This window comes from Heteronotia binoei, chromosome 4 (genome assembly GCF_032191835.1).
Source record: "Heteronotia binoei isolate CCM8104 ecotype False Entrance Well chromosome 4, APGP_CSIRO_Hbin_v1, whole genome shotgun sequence".
Lineage (NCBI taxonomy): Eukaryota > Metazoa > Chordata > Lepidosauria > Squamata > Gekkonidae > Heteronotia > Heteronotia binoei.
Window position 1 is genome coordinate 112,768,819 of NC_083226.1, and position 21,506 is coordinate 112,790,324.

General features: G+C 41.4%; 1 protein-coding gene across 4 annotated transcripts in view; it reads right to left on the reverse strand.

Annotated features, from left to right (window-relative positions):
- Positions 1 to 5,046: 5,046 nt before the first annotated feature.
- Positions 5,047 to 21,506, reverse strand: part of PAM (peptidylglycine alpha-amidating monooxygenase) — a 207,482-nt gene continuing 191,022 nt past the window's right edge. For 2 of the 4 annotated variants that reach the window (XM_060235639.1, XM_060235637.1), the window contains 5 exons: positions 18,448 to 18,547; positions 16,303 to 16,356; positions 13,440 to 13,640; positions 6,625 to 6,681; positions 5,047 to 5,886 (listed from right to left, as the gene is read on the reverse strand). In XM_060235639.1, the coding sequence (XP_060091622.1) occupies positions 5,705 to 5,886; positions 6,625 to 6,681; positions 13,440 to 13,640; positions 16,303 to 16,356; positions 18,448 to 18,547 (594 nt within the window). In that variant the 3' untranslated portion in view covers positions 5,047 to 5,704. Of the gene's footprint in view, positions 5,887 to 6,624; positions 6,682 to 13,439; positions 13,644 to 16,302; positions 16,357 to 18,447; positions 18,548 to 21,506 lie in introns of all 4 variants that reach the window. The other 2 variants (XM_060235636.1, XM_060235638.1) reach the window with 1 other exon arrangement.

Sequence of the window (21,506 nt, forward strand, 5' to 3'; positions counted from 1 at the left end):
GCTGACAGCTGAACCGCTTCCAGAGTAGAGTCTGATGCAAAAGCCGTGGCTAACGTTATCTTTTTAAGAGAGTCCTTGACGTTCTTAGGCAGGTCATCCCTCTTAGCCAGGTCAGATAGCCAAATATATGAAGCTCTACAGAAGAGGGACTGAAGCTCTACAGAAGAGGTGGCTGACACCTTCAAAGAGCTGGCCGAGGCTTCAAAATCCCTCCACAGAGCCTGCTCAAAGCGTTTATCCGTAGGGTCCCTTGGCATTCCATCTGCATCCATCGGGAGTATGGAATTAGAAGCCAAACTATTAACCGGGTCATCCACCACAGGTAACTTCAGCCTCTTAGCCACCTCTGGGATGAATGAAAAGAACTTAGAAAAATTAGAAGAAACTGTTTTTGGCTTGGCCGGGTGCTCCCACTCTGACCTGATAATAAAAAAGAAACCTGACGGCAATGGCACCTGTAGGGGTTTGGCCCCTGATTTTGGAATGATGTCTTCCATACCCAAAGGAAACTCTGTATCCTCCTCATCTTTGCATTTGGGGGTGTACTGAATCTGCAGCGTTCTAATCACCTTTGGGAGTAAGCGTGTATACACGTCCGCAGGAAAAAATTTGGAATGAGTAGAGGCTACCCCCTCCTCTTCCTCAGAGAATTCCCCAGTATCTGGAGATGAAGAGGCATCCGATAAGTCAGAATCCTCTTCCTATTGATCAGAGGGACAGGAGCATACCTCTGTCCTGCTGCGCTTAAGAGGTCTAGGGGAAAAACTTTCCTCTTCCTTATCAGCCTCTAAGTGTTTAGTCTTGGATGTTCTTTTGAGTGGGGGGGGGGGGGTTGGAGTAGCCACAGAGGCTGCCTGGACCTCCTTTCTAACCAGTTCTTGTATCCAGGATAGAAGATTAGACTTTGCCTCATCTGCAGAAATATCATCATGATGAACTTCTGCCCTTTCTTCCTGTGCTGGTGAATCAGCCAGCTCCAAATCACAAGTGCCCTCCTCCATTACAGCTCCCTTGGGGAATCTGGTGGAAGCGGCCATCTTAGAATGTATGGCCCTGCAATAACAAAAGAAGGCACAACCAAAATGGCTTCCATTCCTGCCAAAATAAGCCCCTCCATACACTCCTTTCCCCCACCAGCTCAACACTGGGATCAACAAAAAAACAAACATTCCCTTGTTTTGTTTCCTTCCCCTTTTCCCAATGGCCAAATAGATAGCCAGACTTCTCTATACCAGAGAGGCTAAGGGATAGGGAATGAATGGAAGGGGGGGGGAGTGGGGGGGGGAAGCGCTGAAAACCATAACTGGCTGCCAGTAGCTCCCAACATAAAACTTTCCTCTTCTGGAGGCTTCCTGGGAATGGGACCATAAGGGCTAGGTCAACTGACCTCCTCTAATCCCCCACCACTCTGCAGAGCTTTCCCAATGCAAGCCTTACCGCTGCTGGGTTTCCAAACGCTTCTGCCTCTGTCGTTCCAGGAGGGCTGCGTGCTAACACGAGTCCTCTCCCAGCTGCTCGCTCCCTCTCTCCTCCTCTCCCTTAATTCCTTTGTCCCCAAGGCCCCCGGGTTTGCCGGAGTGCCTTTGCAGGGCGACTGGGAGAAGGAACGATCAACAGCCTTCGGCACGTCCACCGGGCTGGAAAGAGCAGGGGGAGGGCTTCGCGCGCGCGTGCCTCACTCCGAGGCTCCTCTGGCGCCGTTGGAAAAAACGCGGGAAGAAGAGATCCTCCCAGAACGGCCAAAAGAGGGAGCTCTTGCCTTCCCTTCTGCCATCCAGGAAATTTTCAATAGGTATGTTCCTCTTGTTCTTCTTCTTCTTCATTTCTTTCTATAATTTACCGGGCCAGGAGCCACAAAGGGGCTCTATAGCACGTCCTGCTTCGATGGCAGGGCTAAAGAAACTGAGTTCTGAGGATCAAGCACCTCCCCTCCGGGTCAAGTTTGTTAAGCCCTGCTATCGAAGAGGAGGAGCTATGATCCCAAGAGTGAGGACTGGCCCACTCCTGGGACCACTGGAGAAGGGCAATTTCTTTTACTGTCTCAAATGACAGTTTTATTTCAAATTCCAGCCAAAACAGAGTTAGGCCTATTGCTATAACTGATTTTTGCTACTGTCAGATGTAAGGCTGTCTCAACCGCATCTTTACTTGTAACGGATCTAAATTTGAAAAATTAATCAAATTTCAAGACTTCATACTATATTTTAGGTGCAATAGTGAAAGGCTTGCTTTAATGTCAAAGCATTTCCTCTAGACTTCCAAGGAATGCATAGTCAAAGTGTACATGAGCATGTCTATATATCCCATTATGGAACAGGATGCAAGATCTACAGCAGTAGGGTGTGGATGTCTTGCACTCTCTCCATTTTTATCCCACCAAAAGTCCCTCCAAAGTCACTCAGGCTTTGTTTTCTGCTCTCCATTTTATTCTCACAATCACTATGTGAATTACCGGTAGGTTAGGCTGAGACTGAGTAGTGCATGATAAGTGGAGGTTCTGAGCCAGGCCCAGCACTCTAATCTCTATACCACAATGTTACATACTGCTATGCATTGATAATAATATCCATGCTTACAGTAAATTTCTCTTCTGATAAAGGGCTGGTTATGGGGTACAAGAGGATATAAGAAAAGCTTTAAAAGGTACTATCCTAGGCATTATATTCTTCCATGCAAGCATTTTTTCAGGTGCCTCTCCTTCTTCCTATCCCAACTGCATTTGTTCATGAAGAAAAACAAAATCAGCTGAAGATTTATCACAGTTAACAACACTCTGTTAATATCACACATTTATGCAGCGTTTGTTTCCGATCAAAGATTCAGCATTAAAACAGAAGACTGTAAGATTTCTCTTGCCTTGCCCTTGCATGCATAGTATCTTTGTCAAGCCATGATCTTGGGCTACAGAAAAAGAATCGGACTAGTGAACTAGACATGGCAGCCTGAAGGGATCCTCATAAATCAAGCTGAGAAAATGGGGGACAGGATAGCCAATACACTGCATTGATCTATAAATTCTGATTAACTACTACAGTACACTGCTTAATTGGAAACCATCACTTAATCAAGATGCCTCCCAGGAAACCAATTTCCACCTAATGATACTTGATGGCAAGGACAGCTGTTTAATAGGGATGGTAATTCCATGTAATTGGAACACCTTCGGGTAACTTCATGGTGTTTAGACCTGAGGCATGCATGCATGCAGACCTCACACTGAGTCATCTGCTCTCCAAACCAGCAGAGGTGTTTCAGATTCATTTCATGCACTTCTATTGCATACTAGACATCTACCATGATCAGGTTTAGGCTGGGGTCAAACAGCAGATTCAGTCTGCATCTCATGGGATATCAGAAGCTTGTGGTAGGCAGTCTGTAACCATGTATTTATCAAAAGGTTCACTGGATAGAACTCAGTAATTCCTTTCTCACTTCATCTCCCCTTCACTACCATCAAATTCTATCCCAACTGCATCCCACTGCTTTCTATCTATCCTTGACCTCTTGACAACCCATTTGTCTCCCCCTTCACAGAATGACCAAAGAAGTATTGTCAGCTTTGGGTTGCAATGGCACTCCACAATCTTAAGCAAGAGAAGAGTATTTCAAACAGTACAATGACTACTGGAGAATATTAAAAATTGCCATTATTCTGTAAAGTTCCTATATTTCCCCTTGCCTTTGTTTTTCATCCCAACCTTTAATAGTCTATGTGCTGCCTACCTTGTTGTATTTTAGTGATGTCTAGTACTTTTAGACAGTTACAGCTGTCTACTCTTAAAAAAGAAAACCCTCTGGTTATAGGGGCTAAGGGCTTGCAAAAAGATAGGCAGTATCCAACAACAGTTCAGAAACTGGGACAGTATTGACAGTGCTTAACTGACGTCAGCATTCATGTAGAAGAACTTGGTGCGGCTTTCTTCATTCCTTCTGCGATCCTTTTACTCTTTGAATAAAGAAAACTTGTCTTGTCTTCTTAGAAATGAATTTACCGGTTAGTTCAATATATACAAATATATTTAGCAAAATTTCTTCCTATTTATTTTGGCTTACATGATGTAAACCTTGAATTTGGCTACATGAAATAAAAAGCCCTTCTACTTCAGGAAGAATGGTGCAACAGAATCCATATAGGATAATTCAGTTTAAAATCGGCAGTCCTGGTTAACTGTTAATTTGATAGGCAAAAGGGCTTTGGGTAGAGGAATCTGTGAGCAATGCATGGTGGATTGCTCTAGGCAAATCACTTGTTATGCAGACAGGCATATAAGCAATTAGATTTGTGGCAGCCATATGGAAGCTGTTTGCATGTCACCAGGTATTCTCAGAAGATGGTAATGTTAAATATCCATATTTTCATTCAAGTCTGATATTCGGCTGATAGAACATGACAATATCAGTATATAAGATCTATCTAGATAAGATCTAGTAAATCCTCACTAAGACTTAGCAACTGAGCTAAGTTCAAATACTGTGTCTGTCATGAAATCACTTAGGTGACTGTGCTTTAGCCCTAACTGTATACTGGCTCACTCTGCAAGACTCCTGAGAATTTATAGGGTGCTCTGAACACTCTAAAGCACTATATAAAATGATACATATCCAACTGTGTAATCATATTATGAGAATGAGTACTATTACTGTATGAATGAGAAAGGAAAAGTACAAACATAAAATTAGCTTCAGGCAATTTGAGACAGTTTTCTTCTTAGCTCTGACAATGTTTTATTTGAGCACATATCTTGAAATCTGGATATACAGGCCAGATTTTTTTTTTAAACCCAACGCCTGATTTTATACATGTAATGCAAATTTAGTTTTAGGGGGTTTGTGATTTTTTTTTAAAAAAGAAAAAAATTAAACAAATGTCATGTAACAAAACATCTTCCAACTTTCATACAAAATAGCACTTTGGTTTTCTTTTGTTATTCTTCCCTGATAGACTTTGCACTGCGTTTAAGTGGCCTGAACTACTGTTACAAAAGTTGCATATAAATTTGTCCCTCTTTCCTTCCCAATACAAAAATTCCAAAGTACACTGGCAGCTAATGCTCTGCGAACACTTTATTACACAAATTACATTCAGCTTCTGAAAATAGTGTTCTAACAGTATAACCATCTAAAAATAAGACATCCCAGAAACACAAAGTCCGGATGAAGAGGGGAAAAGGTTTTAAATAGAGGCTTTTGAAATTTGTCCCTCAAAGCATGAGAATGCTAGTGATTTTTTGTTTGTTTAAAAAACGGGGTTTGTAAGCTATGTTTCCTTGTGGCACCCCCCATACTCTCTGTTCTGGGGCAAGGTTAAGGGCATTGAAAGTGAAAAGGCACAAAAGAAAAAAACTGAAAAAGAAAAATATTTTCTTAAAAGCAGAGATTGGGACTTATTTACAAATATAGAGAAAGTCCCCAAATGAAATGAGCTAATACTGCTACTTCAAAATTATTACTGCGATTAAAATAGGATTGCTTTGCTTTATTAAAAGATTCACAGAGGACAATGGCACCGATATGAAACATTCACACTCCAAAACCAAACTGAAGCAAACTAAAAAAGAAAGAGAGAGAAAAGGGTGGGGAAGAAAAAATGTGTACAGCCTCACAAAGGACTAGTACAGTTTACAATTAAATACACAAAATCTTAAAACGTGCTAAATCTGGCAATCTTTGTGGAATCATACAATATAGAAATCAAAGGCCAGTTTCAGGAAGATGGAGGTATCGCTGGAGGTGGAGGAACAGACTCTTCCTCTTCTGAGTCTGTGGCATCATCCTCATCTTTTTCTTGATCACTCCCTTCAGTACTAAGGCGGTCAAAGCCTTTTCGACTATAGCCTGCACGACTTGCAAAGAAGTTTCCAAGGTTAAGGCCTCCACTACCTTTTCCTGTAAATGGAAAAGGTAAATCTTTTAGGGAAAGATTAACATATTTGCCATCCCAAAATTGTTATGATCAGCTTGATTGTGGTGTCATTGTTCAGGTTCCTGACAGTTAAAAAACTCCTCCTTATATATAAGCCTACTCTTGTTCATTACTCCAAAACGGCAAGCAGAAATGATGTTGTCCTAATACAGCGATTGCACTCCAAGCTCTAACAGCTTCTATCCACTTCTTATTCTCAAATCTTTTTTCTCTGAAAGTCAGTCCATGGATTATTTTGAATCTAGGTTGAAGAGAAATAATTGCAGTCATCCCCCTACTCTCCCCCCAAAAGAAAGATCTGAGGAATGGAGTCTCAATTTCTTGGATTGTTATCTCACTCTAGAAACTCTGCTCTCTTCTTTATCTAACTCAACCAAATCAACAGCCCTCAAATGCCATGCACTTCGTTTGGTAGATAAAGCATAGATGACTCACCACTGTTGCTACAGGCTTCTCATCAGGAATGATCATTAACAGAGGAGAGACACGATGTACTAGACGTAGGCAGGCATTTAACATATAATGGAGAATCAAAGCAAAGTGCAGTTGCCCACCTACACAGATCCTGAGTGGGAAGGTCAACACAATGGCCCATAATAGGCAGAATATGCTTTCAACCAGTCCATGGTCTGGTGTTTATTTGAATTCAAACAAACCTTTGACTTTTAGAAATGTAATAGAAGACCTTGCCATTTACTTACCTCTAAATCTGCCCAAGATTCTCCCTGAACTTGATTCAAGTTTATGTTCAGCATCAGCTATAAGAATCCAATACATTTTAAAATCAGGAACTCAAGTGAAATTATTTCTATTAAAAACATGCACCAAAAAATAAAGAAGGCCTTGAGCAAATCAGGCCACATGGAAAATAAATAGAAATGGAATTATATTATTAGGTGTGGAGTGGCATTTCTAGATGCCAGTAACAATGCAACCTATTTGTTAATGATTCTTTTCTGACAGTGACTATTTTTAGGTACCCCTGGAAATGTTCCAGACTAATTGAAAAAAAATTAGATACTTAGGATTAATATTACTAGTGTAAGTCTACCAAGGTAACTTGACAATTTACTGCAACCAAGCAGGTTTTCCAAAGCATGCCTGTTCAAATACTTGATGATGTAATTTGCCTTGGAAGGGCTAGTTCAGTAAGGCCAGAAGTCACATACTGGTACTTGCCTAATGCAGTATTTGACTCCGCAATGTATACATATCTTAAAGCACAACTATCCCTTTCCAAATTGCTTCTTACGTCTGACATTTACAAAAACCTACTTTTGTCATAAAAATGGTAAGTGATCTCTTACCTTCCCCCTCCAAAAATTCTAGGGAGTTTGCTTAGGGGATAAAACAGAGTTGTACTTACCTGTAACTGCTGTTTATTGAGGATCTTCTTTGCAGGCACACATGGGACTGTGCATAAGTAGGCCTACCACAGAGAGGTTTTAATAGTGAAAAGCCTCCAGGGGAGCTGTGCACTAGAGCGGGAAGAGTTTTTTTCCTGACAAACAACCATGTGCTCCAGAGTCTTAGTTGCCCCATTCTGAGTATCTCTACTTCTACCAAAGTCAACGAGAGGATGCAGCAAGTCAGAGAGAGGTTATGTGTGCCTACACAGAAGATTCTCTATGAACATCAGTTATGGGTAAATGCACCCAGTTTTCATCATTGATCTTCTGTGCAGTCCCACATGGGGATTCTAACAAGTTACTTACCAGGTAGTGGGGAATGCTCTCTTCACTTAAACTAGGAGTGAAGGACAGCCTTGCTAACCCATGCTTGTTTCACCTGCAGATCCAGAGCATAGCAGCATACAAAGGTGTCCACTGAAACCCACGTTGCAGCTTGACAAATCTTGACCAAGGGTACTCCATTGAAGAAGGCTGCAGAAGAGGCCATTTCCCTAGTGGAATGAGCAGGTATCTCCAATGGACAAGGAAGCTTGGCCTGAGCATAGAAGATCTTAATGGTGGACACAATCCACCTGGACAGAGTCTGGGAAGAGGCTCTCTTACCCTTTCTATGGCCCGTAAAGCAAACAAAAAGCACCGTATCTTTATGAAAAATGAGTGTTCTCTTAAGATAAAAATAATAAAGTCCTTTTAATATCTAAAGAGAACAGAGCCCTCTCATTTTCTGTGATCAGTGAAGGGAAAAACACTGGCAAAACAACCTCTTGGGAGAAATGACTTTTGGCAGAAAGCCTCTTGGAAAATTTTCAAAAATGAGAGTCTACCTGTAAGGCTGCTAGCTCACTAACTCTCCTAGAGGAAGTATTAGCTAAAAAGCAGACCTTCATGGATAATTCAGTCAAAGAACACATGGCCAAGGGCTGACAAAGTCTCAATGTTAGGTGTGCCAGAGATCATTGAGGAACCAGCAGTTTCCATGGTAGACAGACACTGAACAGGCCTTTTAGAAACCTCTTGGCCTATTAGGTGATGAGAAAAAACTGACTCCCCTTCAATCCCAGAATTGTAACAAGAGACAGCTGCAAGGTGGAAACCCTTCCACTTTAAGCACCAGTAAATAATCAAATATCACCTGTAAGGGTACACTAGCAGGGATGATATTTCTGCTGTAAAACCAAATAGGAAACACTTTCATTTACAAAGATTTCCTAGTAGAAGGTCTACATGAATAAAAGAGAACATCAATAACTTTGTGCGGGAAAATTAGGTCCCTATCTGAAGCATCCATGCAACCAAACTGAGGCAGTAGACATCATGATGTAGTACAGGTCTGACACTTATCAAATCTGGATTGTTTGGAAATGGAAGATACCAGCCCTGTGTCATGTCCATCGGATCAGAGAATCAAATATGTTGAGGCCAGAATGGGGCTATTAGGATCGTGTCCATACTTTCCCTCCTGACTCTCTCTTTGACTTTGATGAAGAGAGGAAACGGGAAATGAATAAAACAAGGCCTCTTGCCATTGGATTTGAAAAGTGCCCCTAAGATAGCCTAGACTTTTTCCTGCCTGGGAACATAATATGAGAGCCATGGCATTCTCTTTTGCAGCAAATAAGTATACTTCTAGAACCCCACCCCCCATAGAGCGAAAACTGGTTCCAGATAGCTTTCCCTGAGAGACCACCTGTGTGTAGGTGCCTCTGTTCTTCTGAGCATGTCCTCTTCCTTATCAGGATCCCAGATATGTGGATCACATGAATAGCAGCACTGAGCTTTAGCTCTGTCAAGCACACAGTTAAGGCTTCCAGGCATAGCATCATGAAACTGTTGCTCTTTGTTTGTTCAGGTAGAACACAATAACCATGTTATCCATTTAAACCATGATACAGTGGTTCCATAGGATATCTGTGAAACAGTTAAGGTCATAATGAAATGTACACAACCCTAGAATGTTAATACATAACAGTTTTTCCTGTCAAGACCAGGTCACTTCAGTGCAGGGGTGGGAACCTCTGTCCCGAGGGTAGCATACGGCCCTCAAGGTCACTTGGTGTGGCCCTCGGGGATTGCTGGACTGAACCGAGCCATGTGGCAGCCTCCCTGGGGCCTGGCTGGCCAGTGAGGATCGTGGGGCCCAGCCATGCTGTGCAGCAGCCTCCCCAGGGCCAGGCAGGGATCACAGGGCCCAGATGTACTGTGCATCAGCCTCCCTGGGGCCTGGCTGGCTGGTCAGAATCGCTGCAGGACCTGGAAAAGTTACTGTCACAGTTCAGTTTGCACATGATTTTCCCAGATGGTGTGGCCTAATATGCTATTAAGTGTGTGACCTAATATGCTAATATTAGGGGATGTGGTCTAATATGCTACTGAGTTCCTGTTGGGCTTTTTCTACAAAAAAACCCCCTGGATCTAGGCATTTGCCTAGGGTGGAGGGCTGTGTGTGCGTGCGCCAGATTAGGCTCTCCCCACGTGACTTCAAATAGAAAAACAATTATTTGCATTAATTTTGCTGGCCTGAATCATTCTCCCTTGGCGGAGTACTGTTTTTTTACGTTGATAATTTTGAATGGCCCGCGAATGATGTTATAAATTTTCACATGGCCCTTGGCAGAAAAAAGATTCCCCACTCCTGCTTTAGTGGATAGACCTCACAGTGTGCATCCCAACCTATCAATGAAGCATCTGTACAGACTGTAGTTAAAGTAACTTCATATTCAGGAATGCCAAAAGATTCACCCTGAGTGAGATTGTGAAAAGAGACCCACCATTGCAGGGAATGAACTACTGGCCTAGGAATAGAGAATTTATGCCATTGGGTATAAATTTCTGGTAAGAAATGAGATAGGAACCAAGGATGCAAAGACCTCATAGTTAGCCTAGCCAGAGGCAACACAACTGTCATATAAGCCACTAGCCCCAACAGGCAGAGTATTCTACCCACTGCCTGAAACCAAAGACTAACAAACTGTTTAATATAGAATAAATCCTGTGCAGTGGCAAGAAGCCCTTGGCAACTATGGAATCTAGAATGGCTGCAATAAATGGCACTCTCTGGGTAGAGACCAAACAAGATTTTTTCCCAATCAACTAGGAGTCCCAGCTATTCACAGGTCTCCAAAACCACAGAACGATGGTTAATTAACTTCTCTCTAGATTCAACTACTAGAAGCCAGTCATTCAAATATGGAAATGTGTAGCGCACTTGAAGTGACAACAGAGGCATTTTGTAAAAACTCTGGGGGCAGTGACCAGCCCAAAGGGTAAGATGGTGTATTGGAAAACCTGTGTCCCACACCAAAAATAAAGGTATCTGTGATGCTGTGCATGAACTGAAATATGAAAGTAAGCATCATTCAGATCAATAACAATAAACCAATAATTCAACGTTAATAACTGCATACCTGAAGGCAAGGAAACCATGCAGAACATGGAAACAGACTGGAACATGTTCAGATCTTTAAGTTTTAAAATGCGTTTGATGCCACCCCCACTGTCTATGATAAAAATGGTGTAAAAAGAAACCATCAGATGCCTGCGGATCAGGGACCTCTTCCATTGCCCCTTTTTCTTGGAAGGCAAGCAATGCATCCCTAAGGCCTGGCAAAGTGTTGTTATTTGCTCTCTGTAATGATGAGGAGCCTCCCTAAACTCTAACATAGCCAAATTTGACTATAGGAAGCACCTATTCATCAGAGGATTGGTGGCAGGATACTGGGCCCTTGAGAGACTAACGTAACAATAATCCTTCTGACAAGGCTGTCAAAGTTGACAAAAGAAGGACCTCTGCTTGAGCTGCACTGGACTAGGAAATGACACCCCCATGGACATGGCAGTTTGCTTATTCTTCTTTATCAAAAAAGTGTCTCATCCATCCTTTCAAAAAAAAAAAAGAGTCAAACCATCAGAGGGAAGGTCTTTCACCTTGTGGCTGATTTCTAAAGGTAAGGCAGAAGAACTCAACCAGGAATGCCTTCTCAGTATAACAGAACTGGACATAGCCCTGGCCAGGGCTGGCATCAGGATTTTTGGTGGCCTAGGCAACCAAAACCTTTGACCTGTATCTGGAGGAGGAGACCTCAGACCAGGAGATGGGGTCTTGGGTGGATCCATTACTTTATGGAGTTCAGGTGTCAAATCTAGTTTATGGATGGAACCTTCACGTTGAGACTCAGATTTGCACCGCTCTTTATTTTTAGACTTGGTCCTGGGTCTCCTGGTGGACAGTTCTGATATGCATTACTGGGTGGACACAGGGATTGGGATTGAATCCACTGGGATTTTGATCTGGGCAACAGCGGAGCCTGGTCAATTTGGACTAAGCTGGCTTCAAAGACTTCTCCAGAACCGAGAAAGACTTGGACAGAAAATCTGACAATTTAGGAGCCTTTCCTCAGACCACTGTTTTGCATTTTTTATGTCCAATCTCTCCTAGTTTTAGGAGGGGAATGTTGGCACACTTTATAAACAAAGACATTGTGCCCCACTCCCAAACAAAACAAAGGTTGTGCTCTTCTGTTTGAATAATCTTGGCACCACAATGGGTGCACTTTTTAAATAAAGTCCTTTTCACCATCAGGCAAGAGGGACTGGGGAGGGGGGAAGCCACCCACCATACAACAGAGGGAGATAAGGCAAAAAAAAAGCAAATCCACAAAAACTCACAAGAAGATCAAAGCTGGAGGAGCTTGAAGCTGGAACCTTCTTCTTTAGCAGCAAAAGAGGAACTGAGAGTGGGGGTGCTGAGGCTCCAGAACACATGACTGCTTAGTGGGGAAAAGAGCTCTTCTGGCTTCAGCACACAGCACCCCTGGAGGCTTTTAGCTATTAAAGTCTCTCCATGACAGGCCTGCTCATGTGCAGTCTCATGTAGGACTGCAAAGAAGATTGGTGATGAAACATATTTTACTCTCTAGATGTATGCAATACACTTCTTCACTATTTTAAAAAGAAAAAAATATATGGGGAGGAAAGAGTCTGAACAGAGAAGTAGTCAGGGAAAGGGAAGGCTTAACCTTTATCTACACTTTGCTTCCCTCTTTCAAATAAATCCCTTCTCCCTGCACATTTTTCCAACCCTAAAAGTAGAAAAGTTGCTTGGGAACCAGCATCCAAGTAGAGAGACTGCAGTCAAGGAAACAAGTATGCCCTCACCTTTTCTTCTTCAAATACCTCTCTCCCAAAGCTTTTCTTTAAGTACTGAGGCTGTGTGACATGCACTTTCTACATAATATATAGCAAAATTCCCAAGGAACGACTCAGATTATGACATGGCTCTATTTGTATGGTTAGCAGGGATTGAGTTCATATAGGGTGTATCCTGCTGTGCACAGCTAAAACCATGTTGTTGTTTGTACATTTATGACATGTAAATTAACTTGCCATAACTCTGGTCTACTTTCAGACAATATATGAAAGCAGTTTAAACACAGAAAGTAAGGAGTTATTTGGTTTAGCACACAGAGAATGAATGCCGCACTAAGGAAGGCACAGATGGAATCTAAATATGATGGAGGCACCCATAGGAAACGACCTATTCACAACATGCACAAGACAAGCAAGAACACTATGTAATTGGTTGTGCTTCCTTCAGTGTCTATTCTGAACAATTTACATTTTACAAATTTACGTGAAGTCCCCACATATACACACACAAAAGAAGATTAAACAAAATTTGTAAAGCAAGCTGCAAAGCAGTTGCCAACACCCTGAAAAATTCCTGGAGATTAAGCGGTAGTGCCTAGTGAGGGGAAGTAGCCCAGCAGAGATGACATACAGTCTGCCCTTCAAAGATGTCATTTTCTCCAGGGGAATTGAACTATAGTATGGAGATCAGGTGTAATTCCTGGGAGGATTCTAGGTCCCACCCTGAGGTTGTTAATGCTACTGCAAAATATAAGTAAACTCAAAACAGCTATTTTCTGAAAAGGAAAGAGAGCATGCAGCTGCATGTCTCTGAAATCACTGGTATCTGCCCAAATCTGACTGGTGCACAGTAGCGTGAATAAAGCATTTCTCCTGGTCTAATGATGTGTTTTCTATCAAGACGGTGGGTGCCTTTTAAAAGTTAGCTATAACCAAGTTCAATAGTTGCTGCTACATACCTCCATAGATTCTTGACTTTCTCCATCGAATAAATATTGCAATTGCCAAGAGGACAACGATAGGAATAATTAGAAGCGTTGTAATAAGAACAAAAGAAACTCCAGTGCTGCTCTGCTGGATCACATGATGCTTCTCTTCTTTCTTGCGCAATTCTGTTGACATGGGTTTGTTGGTCAATCTGGCTTTTATAACAGCCTCTGCTTCTTTAAGGAAGAGAAGGGTATTGAACCATTTCAAGCCATGCAGATCAATGAAGAAAAGAGCATAAAGTTAACATTCAGCTGGATCCAGACTAAATTTTTTGCTAATGGGAGGGCTGGGTTAATTTTTAATTTCTTTTCCTTTCTGCTTCTGACCCCCAAGTTGCCTCTCATATTTGTCCTCCATCCCTCATGAGCAGTTAGGGAAAGATCAGTAGGTTGTGGGGTGGGATATTTTCTGTTTTCTGTTCTGTTGACAAAAGTGACTTGTTTGAATAGAAAACGTAGTCTGGATCTAATAGGAGACGCAGAAGTTCTCTGTAGGTGAGAATGCAAAAGGGCTTGCACCTCTCTCACAGGTTGTGAAGCCCAGAGGCAGGAAGTGGGAGGTAGCTGTAGTGGACCTCTTGATGGCAAGTTTGGGTTTGCCTCTCCATAATGTGCAAAAAAAAAGTGCCATTAAATACAGCCTGTTGCCCTATAATGTGATATACTTCATTTTTCATTAAGTATTTATAAACCTGTTCTATGTCAACAAGTGAGATTTCTTGCATTTTATTTTGGGGGAAAGAAAAGCTGATGGAATTACCGTGCAAATGGGACTAAAAAATGTTCCCAGGATTGTTGCATGCAGTGGTCTATTAAAAAGCCTTGTAGTGAGTAAGAAAGATCTCATGACCAATTGCATATACTCTCCCTTTCTGAGTCAGTGACAATCTCTATAATTATTTTGGGGCATATTCATCCATAGAACTCTCTTTTGTCATCATTCCCCCTGCTCATAAGTATGGAAACTGCTATTTAACCACAAATAAGAGGAACCCGTTTGTTTGAAGGGGTTTGATACATAATAAGACTTCAGAGCCAAGGCTCACTGAACAAGCCTTAGCCTCAACATCCAGGGGGTTGGGGGGCTGTTTGTCTATATGCATTCTTTGTGTGCCAAATACAAGACAGTCCTCACTTATCCTTGCAACAATTTTGTAAAGTTGGTCCCTTAATGATCCAGTTATTACAAATGAGCTTCAATGAGTTAATGGTTGAAAAGGGATTCAAATCCCACTGTGGCACAGGGTCCCACTGGCAGCTCCCAATCCTGGCACAACAGCACCAATGTACATTGAAGGTGGCCACCTGCTGTCACAGCTGGAGCAAACTGTCAAATCTTACAAGACATCTGTTCTAATGAGATTCTGTCCCTGGCTAAGTGGTCTCTTAATGAGGAGCCTGGAGAAAAAGAGTGTGTGTGCATACAGCTGGCAGGAGGCTGCTGAGACGGTTCCTTGGTAGCACTCTAAGCATAGTTAGTTGGTTTATTTCAGAGGAAGAGGCTGAGTTTTTGTTCACAATACCTTCTTCCCACACTTGACCACATACTTAAAGTTTATTATCCCAATCGAAAAAATAACCTGTTCGAAAACTTCGGGGGGGGGGGGGAGTAGAACAGAGAAGTGGCAGAGGAAGGATGATGTCTCTTCTGTCCCTGCCTGCCGTTTCTCTGTACCAAATTGCTCCCTCTAGAAGCACTTTGTTTCTCCAAGGGTTTAAAGGCATGTTTGCAAGTATATACAAATTGAAACCTCACTGGTGGGCAGGAAGTTATTTGTGATTGGAGAAGGTTAGAATTCTCAGCTCTAAATTAGCACATAATATGAAGTTTGCCCCTATGATACAATTGTTATATATGTCTGAAATATTGCACATTTTAAAGTACAAAATTTAGAAATACTTAAGATATAATTACAAAAACATTTACTTCTTTCCTAGTCTTCTTTAAAAATCTGTGCAACCTCTAAGATCTTTGCAGCCAGTGGTCTGAGCTCTGCCTACCAAGAGCAGGAAGATCTCTGAAGTTTTAATACTTAGGGCTACATCAAGATTTTCAGTTAATCCAGAGAGTTATATGAAGGGAATCCAATATTACTACTATTGTGGGGGAATCACCTGAAAACCTTTCCTCTAAGTTTGTACTGATGTTATGTCCCTTTCATCTCAAGTATTCAAACTGTAAGCCAGGGGTGTCAAACTGATTTGTCACGAGGGCCGGATCTGACATAAATGAGATCTTGTTGAGCTGAGCTATGTTGGGCCAGGCCATGTGTGTAGCTATTTAAGATTAGGTAGCAGAGATATAAACTTTATAAAGAACACAGACAAACACAATTAAATATATTCTTTTTAAAAATCTTAAAATAAAGCATGCTTAAAACATTATTACTCGTTGGTCTTAAAGGTGCTTTCTTTGCATCTCTCCCATGGAATCCAGGAAACTGGTCAACGGAAGTTCTGGCTCTTTTCTTCCTTCCCCAGGGGGCCAAGAGGGGGAGGAGCCTCAGTCAATAGAGGGGAGAGAGGCTTGGCTCAGTAGCTCTGCTGTGCAATTGAGAAAGCCCGACAAAGCAAGCTGTTCCTCCCCCCTTCCTCACCAAGGGAGGAGCCTCAGCCAATATAGAAAATAGAGACTTCGCTCTGTAGTTCCTGTGCGATTGAGCAAGCCTTGCAAAACAAGCTGTCATGCAAAAAAAAGCAAGAGAGAGGGAGAAGGAAGCAGATGACAGCCAGTTGCTTGGGGGTCTAACAGGAGCCCTCCAGGGGCCTGATTCAGCCCCTGGGCCGCATGTTTGACACCCCTGCGTATGCTGTAGAGAAAAAGCAAACAAACCTTTTATTTCCTGTACCTCAATCCCAGCCTTTTTAACAGACCGATGCTCCATTTCTGCAACATAAAATTTGCTTTTAATACTGTGTGATACATAGGAGACAATAATGACCACCATTTATGATACTTTACAGGTATGTGCAATGTCTCACACATAATTGATCATAATTGATATGAGCAAAACCTATGGGACAGGAGGTAGAACATCTTTCTCCAAATAGATACTGAAATATTTCCTGTCTAGGGAAGCAGAACAGTAAGTTAGGCTTAACTGGACTGCTAAAACAGACGTTTAAACACCACACATACCACTCTCCTCACAAAATTTTTCTGCGCCACAAAAATCTGCGCTAAGAAAATTAATATATTCTGTGATTGATAAATTATCTGAACAATATACACAGCACAGCTCCTGCCTTTGTTCAATATATTCAAAATATATTTTGGAAGGGCTGGGTCACTTGGAAAGCATTAAGGGCCCAACAGGAGCACTGGTACACCAGGTCATTCTTATAGGGCACAAAAAAAATTCTGATCACAGTTAACTGTTGGTTTCCTTTTGTATCTGCCTAATTTGGAAGGGGTCTTACCCCTTTTTAAAAGAAGGAACTTAGGACTTTGAAAACCTAGAGCAGCAGCAAGTGTATTGAAAAGCATGAATTGGCAGTAACTGGGTGAAAATGGGACCAGTATGAATAACCCCATATCCATGACTGTAACATCTTTTAATGTTTGGCTGCCCCATAATTTTCCCATCCCTAAGTTTTTTTACTGTGACATTGATGCCAAAAACAGATCACATTCATTACTGTTTTTGTACTGTACCAAACATACAACATTTCCGCTGTGAAGATCTATACGACACTGATATTGTATCTGTGTACCTTTGGCTTACTGAATAACAAGATTCATTTGTAATTTGTTTGTATATGGGAAACTCTGCCTTGCAACTGATATTTAATATACAACATTTACTTGGCAGTAGTTTATTCCAACAGTTTCTAGTTTTATTGTAATGTCTTTTATTTTTGTTTCTGTGTTTTTAATGGCAGCTGTATGTGGCTCTGGATGCCACTTTTGGTTAATACAAACTATCATATATATACATTTACAACATATTTGTTAAACATTTTGAGAGTTTACATCTTTAAGAACAGAGCTACTGGAAGGGAATACCTTCAGCTAAAGAGCATGTCTAAGCCAAGAACAAGTGCCAGCTTTAATGACCAAATAGTAGCAAATGTTCCAGTGGGAGCAACTTATTTAGGTTAACAAGATGCAAAAATGGCATAGGAAAGTGAAAATTAAGCCTTTCAGCCAGTGAAATGACTACAATTCTCATTTGACTTGTCAGTGGACATAGAATGCCAGATGCTGAGGGACAAAGGTGAGGATGAAGTCATTTCTCTAATAGGATAACAAGCCAGGCATGGCAATATAGCCTTTGATATTGTAAGCTACCTTGGTGACCCTCTAAAGGAGGACAAGTGGCAAATGACTCCCAATTGCCCCCCAAAAATTAAAATAAATAAAGCAGAAGCTAGATCTATGACAGACTTTGTTGTTGGGAAAAAAAGCGGAAAACTGAAAGGAACCTTTCAGAAATCTTATTTTTTCAAATGATACATGGATCTTTGTTTTATCATAGTCTGAGTACAGCTGAAACAATCTCCTTTTATTTGAACGTCTGTGGAACTGAGCAGAATGAAAATTCTACCATTAAAAGATGCTCATTCTTAAGGCAGCCAATTGCACAAAAACTGGTAGCTCATTGTATAAAACTGAAAACTCTAAAATCCAGGAAATTTTGTGTCTGTGTATACACACACACATATATATATTTAAATATTTTATACAGCATCTCAAATCTGGAGATCTTTACAGAGATGCACGAAACTTCAAGCAATTAAAACAGTAACAAATATATTAAAAGCCACATAATAAACAACAGCAGAACAACAATCTACAAAACAGTTCCCCATTTTAACAGCAGAAAACCATCCCAATTGCATAACTGGTGCTGGTAGTGAGCTAATTCCTTTATGCGGGATAGAGTTCCAGGGAGGTACATGCAGAGCATTAGGATAGTTCCAACCCCTTCATGTGCATGCACAATGAAGCTTGGGAAGTATGAAGTATGTTACATACTTTCTGTGGATGTAAATTTCCATACTGTGTTGGCATGAGCATCACTAATGTACACTGTTCTGTCTTCAGAAGCAACAATGTCATGTGGCATTTCAAAGTTCTGCAAAAAAAAAAAAAAAAAGGCAAATACATTCAAACTGGAAATCTGCTCAATAAAAATCCTCTCAAGACCATTTAGATCAATTTAACAGTTTTAAAGTTATGGAATGAAAACCTTTTCCTGGTATGTATCACAAAAGGAGTTTTACATTTAATATATTTAAAAATATGGAAGAAGTCCAGTGACATCTGAGGTGAAAAGGGTGGGCTTCTTCACACAAATCTGAACTGTAATATGTTTGTTTACTTACTTGATTTATACCCTATTTCCTCAAAGGGGCCCAAACCAGCATACATTTTTCTCTCTTCAATTTTATCCTTGCAAAACCCTGTGAGGTAAATTAGGCTGAGAGTGTGCAACCAGCAAACTTCCATGACAAAGTGGGGATTCAAGTCTTGGACTTCCAGATCCTAGTCCAACAACTTGACCACCACATTACCACACTGAACTACAGCAACCCCACTGGGTTCAAATTCCTGGCTGTTATTTTAAGTTTGTTCCATCAGTTTCAGTACTAATGCAATGATATTAAAGGATGATCACAATGATTAAGGCAAATTCGAAGTGCTATACAAACAGGCCCATAGCTATGAGGGGGCCTGTGGGGACACAGCCCCCGACTTCTGGGTGAGGTCCCCTGACTGGAGGCCCCAAGCAGCCCCTGGGGCCTCTGCCATGGTTCTGGGGTCTGCCGCTGGCCCTTTGAGCATTTGGCAGGCGAGGGCAGAAGCAGTTCCAGCCTCCCACTGGAGTTAAAAGACCCCCAATCAGCTGTTTTGCAGGTCCTTTAATTAGCACAGGGGCTGGGGCTGCTTCTGCCTCCAGCCCTGCGCATTATTTTAATGGTGGGGAAGTAAGGGAGGGTGGTGGCGGAGAAAGCAGCAGGGAGAGGTGAGGAGGGAAGGGAAGCTCTTCCTTGCCTGCCCCTCGCCACCACCCTCCCTTCCCTGCCATTAAGAATATAAGAGAAGCCATGTTGGATCAGGCCAATGGCCCATCCAGTCCAACACTCTGTGTCACACAGTGGCCAATATATGTGTGTGTGTGTGTTTATTGCAATCGCACACTGTCTTGACATTTTCAGTGAGTTATCTACCACCACCTCAAGATCTCTCTCTTAGTCACTCTCTGCCAGTTCAAAACCCATCAACTTGTATTTGTAGCTGGGATTCTTGGCCCCAATGTGCATTACTTTGCACTTGGCCACATTGAACCTCATCTGCCACGCTGACGCCCACTCACCCAGCCTCTTTATACTGCTTTACTTGTTCTTGTACTTGTACTTTATACTGCTTTATCGCATTTGGATAAAAAGGGGACGTATGTTAGAATGTTGTTTGCAGATTTTAGTTCTGCTTTTAATACAATATCACCCCATAGATTGTTGTTTAAGCTTAAAGATTTGAAGCTGTCGGACTCTATATGTGAGTGGATTTTGAATTTTTTGTCAGGTCGTTCACAAAGGGTTAAAATGGATGGATATATTTCCTCCGTGAAGATCTTAAATACTGGCACCCCTCAGGGATGTGTCTTGAGTCCACTTCTTTTCACTATTTACACGTCTGATTGTGTTTCTAGCAGTCTGAGTAACAAAATCATTAAGTATGCAGATGATACAACGTTGGTAGGGCTCATCTCTGAGGATGATGAGTCTGCGTACAGGAGGGAAGTTCAACAGCTGTCCCTTTGGTGTAAAGTAAATAATCTTATTTTAAATATAAATAAGACGAAGGAAATTATAGTGGATTACAGGAAGAGTAGTTTGGACACCCAGCCATTGTTTATTGATGGTGTTATGGTAGAACAGGTGACAGAATGGAAGTTTCTGGGAATTACCATGAAACAGGATCTAACATGGGGGGCAAATACTTTAGCTCTAGAGAAAAAGGCCCAGCAACGACTATACTACTTAAGACTCTTAAGATCACTACAACTGTCAGGGAGTCTGCTGGTTGCCTTTTATCGTAGTTCCATTGAGAGCATTTTATCTTATTGCCTCTGCGCGTGGTTTGGGAACTGCACGGAAGCAGAGAGAAGGGTGCTCCAAAGAGTGACGAGAAGAGCACAAAAGATTTGTGGATGTTCTCTCCCCTCATTGGTGGATCTGTATAATATGGCATGTAAAAGGAAGATACAAATGATCCTAAGGGACCATACACATCTGGGCCATTTGCTTTTTGAGATCTTACCGTCAGGTAGACGATACAGAGTGTTGAAGGCTAGGACAAACAGCTTTAAGGACAGTTTCTATCCAAGTGCTGTGGTTAGGTTAAATGCAGGGTTATGAAGGATTATCTGTTTTAGATGTATTTAATGGTTTAAATGGTTTTAATGGTTTTATGAATGTTTAATGGTTTTATGAATGTTTATTTAATGGTTTAAATGGTTTTAATGGTTTTATGAATGTTTATCCGTTTTAGATGTATTTAAATGGTTTTAATGGTTTAAATGGTTTAATGGTTTTAGATGTATTTAAATGGTTTATGAATATGTGTGTTTGATGTGTTGGTATGTTTGTGGAAGAGCACCTCATTTCGTTGCTCTCTTTTTGTTGAGAACAATGACAATAAATTCATCTATCTATCTATCATCTATCAACAGATCCCTTTGGAGTGCCTCACAATATATATATGTATACACACATATACGTACATACATATACACACACACACATATATACTGTGGCTAATAGCCACTGTTGGACCTCTGCTCCATAATTTTTATCCAATCCCCTCTTAAAGCTGGCTATGCTTGTAGCCGCCACCACCTCCTGTGGCAGTGAATTCCACATGTTAATCACCCTTTGGGTGAAGAAGTACTTCCTTTTATCAGTTTTAATGTGACTGCTCAGCAATTTCATTGAATGCCCACGAGTTCTTGTATTGTGAGAAAGGGAGAAAAGTACTTCTTTCTCTACTTTCTCCATCCCATGCATAATATTGTACACCTCTATCATGTC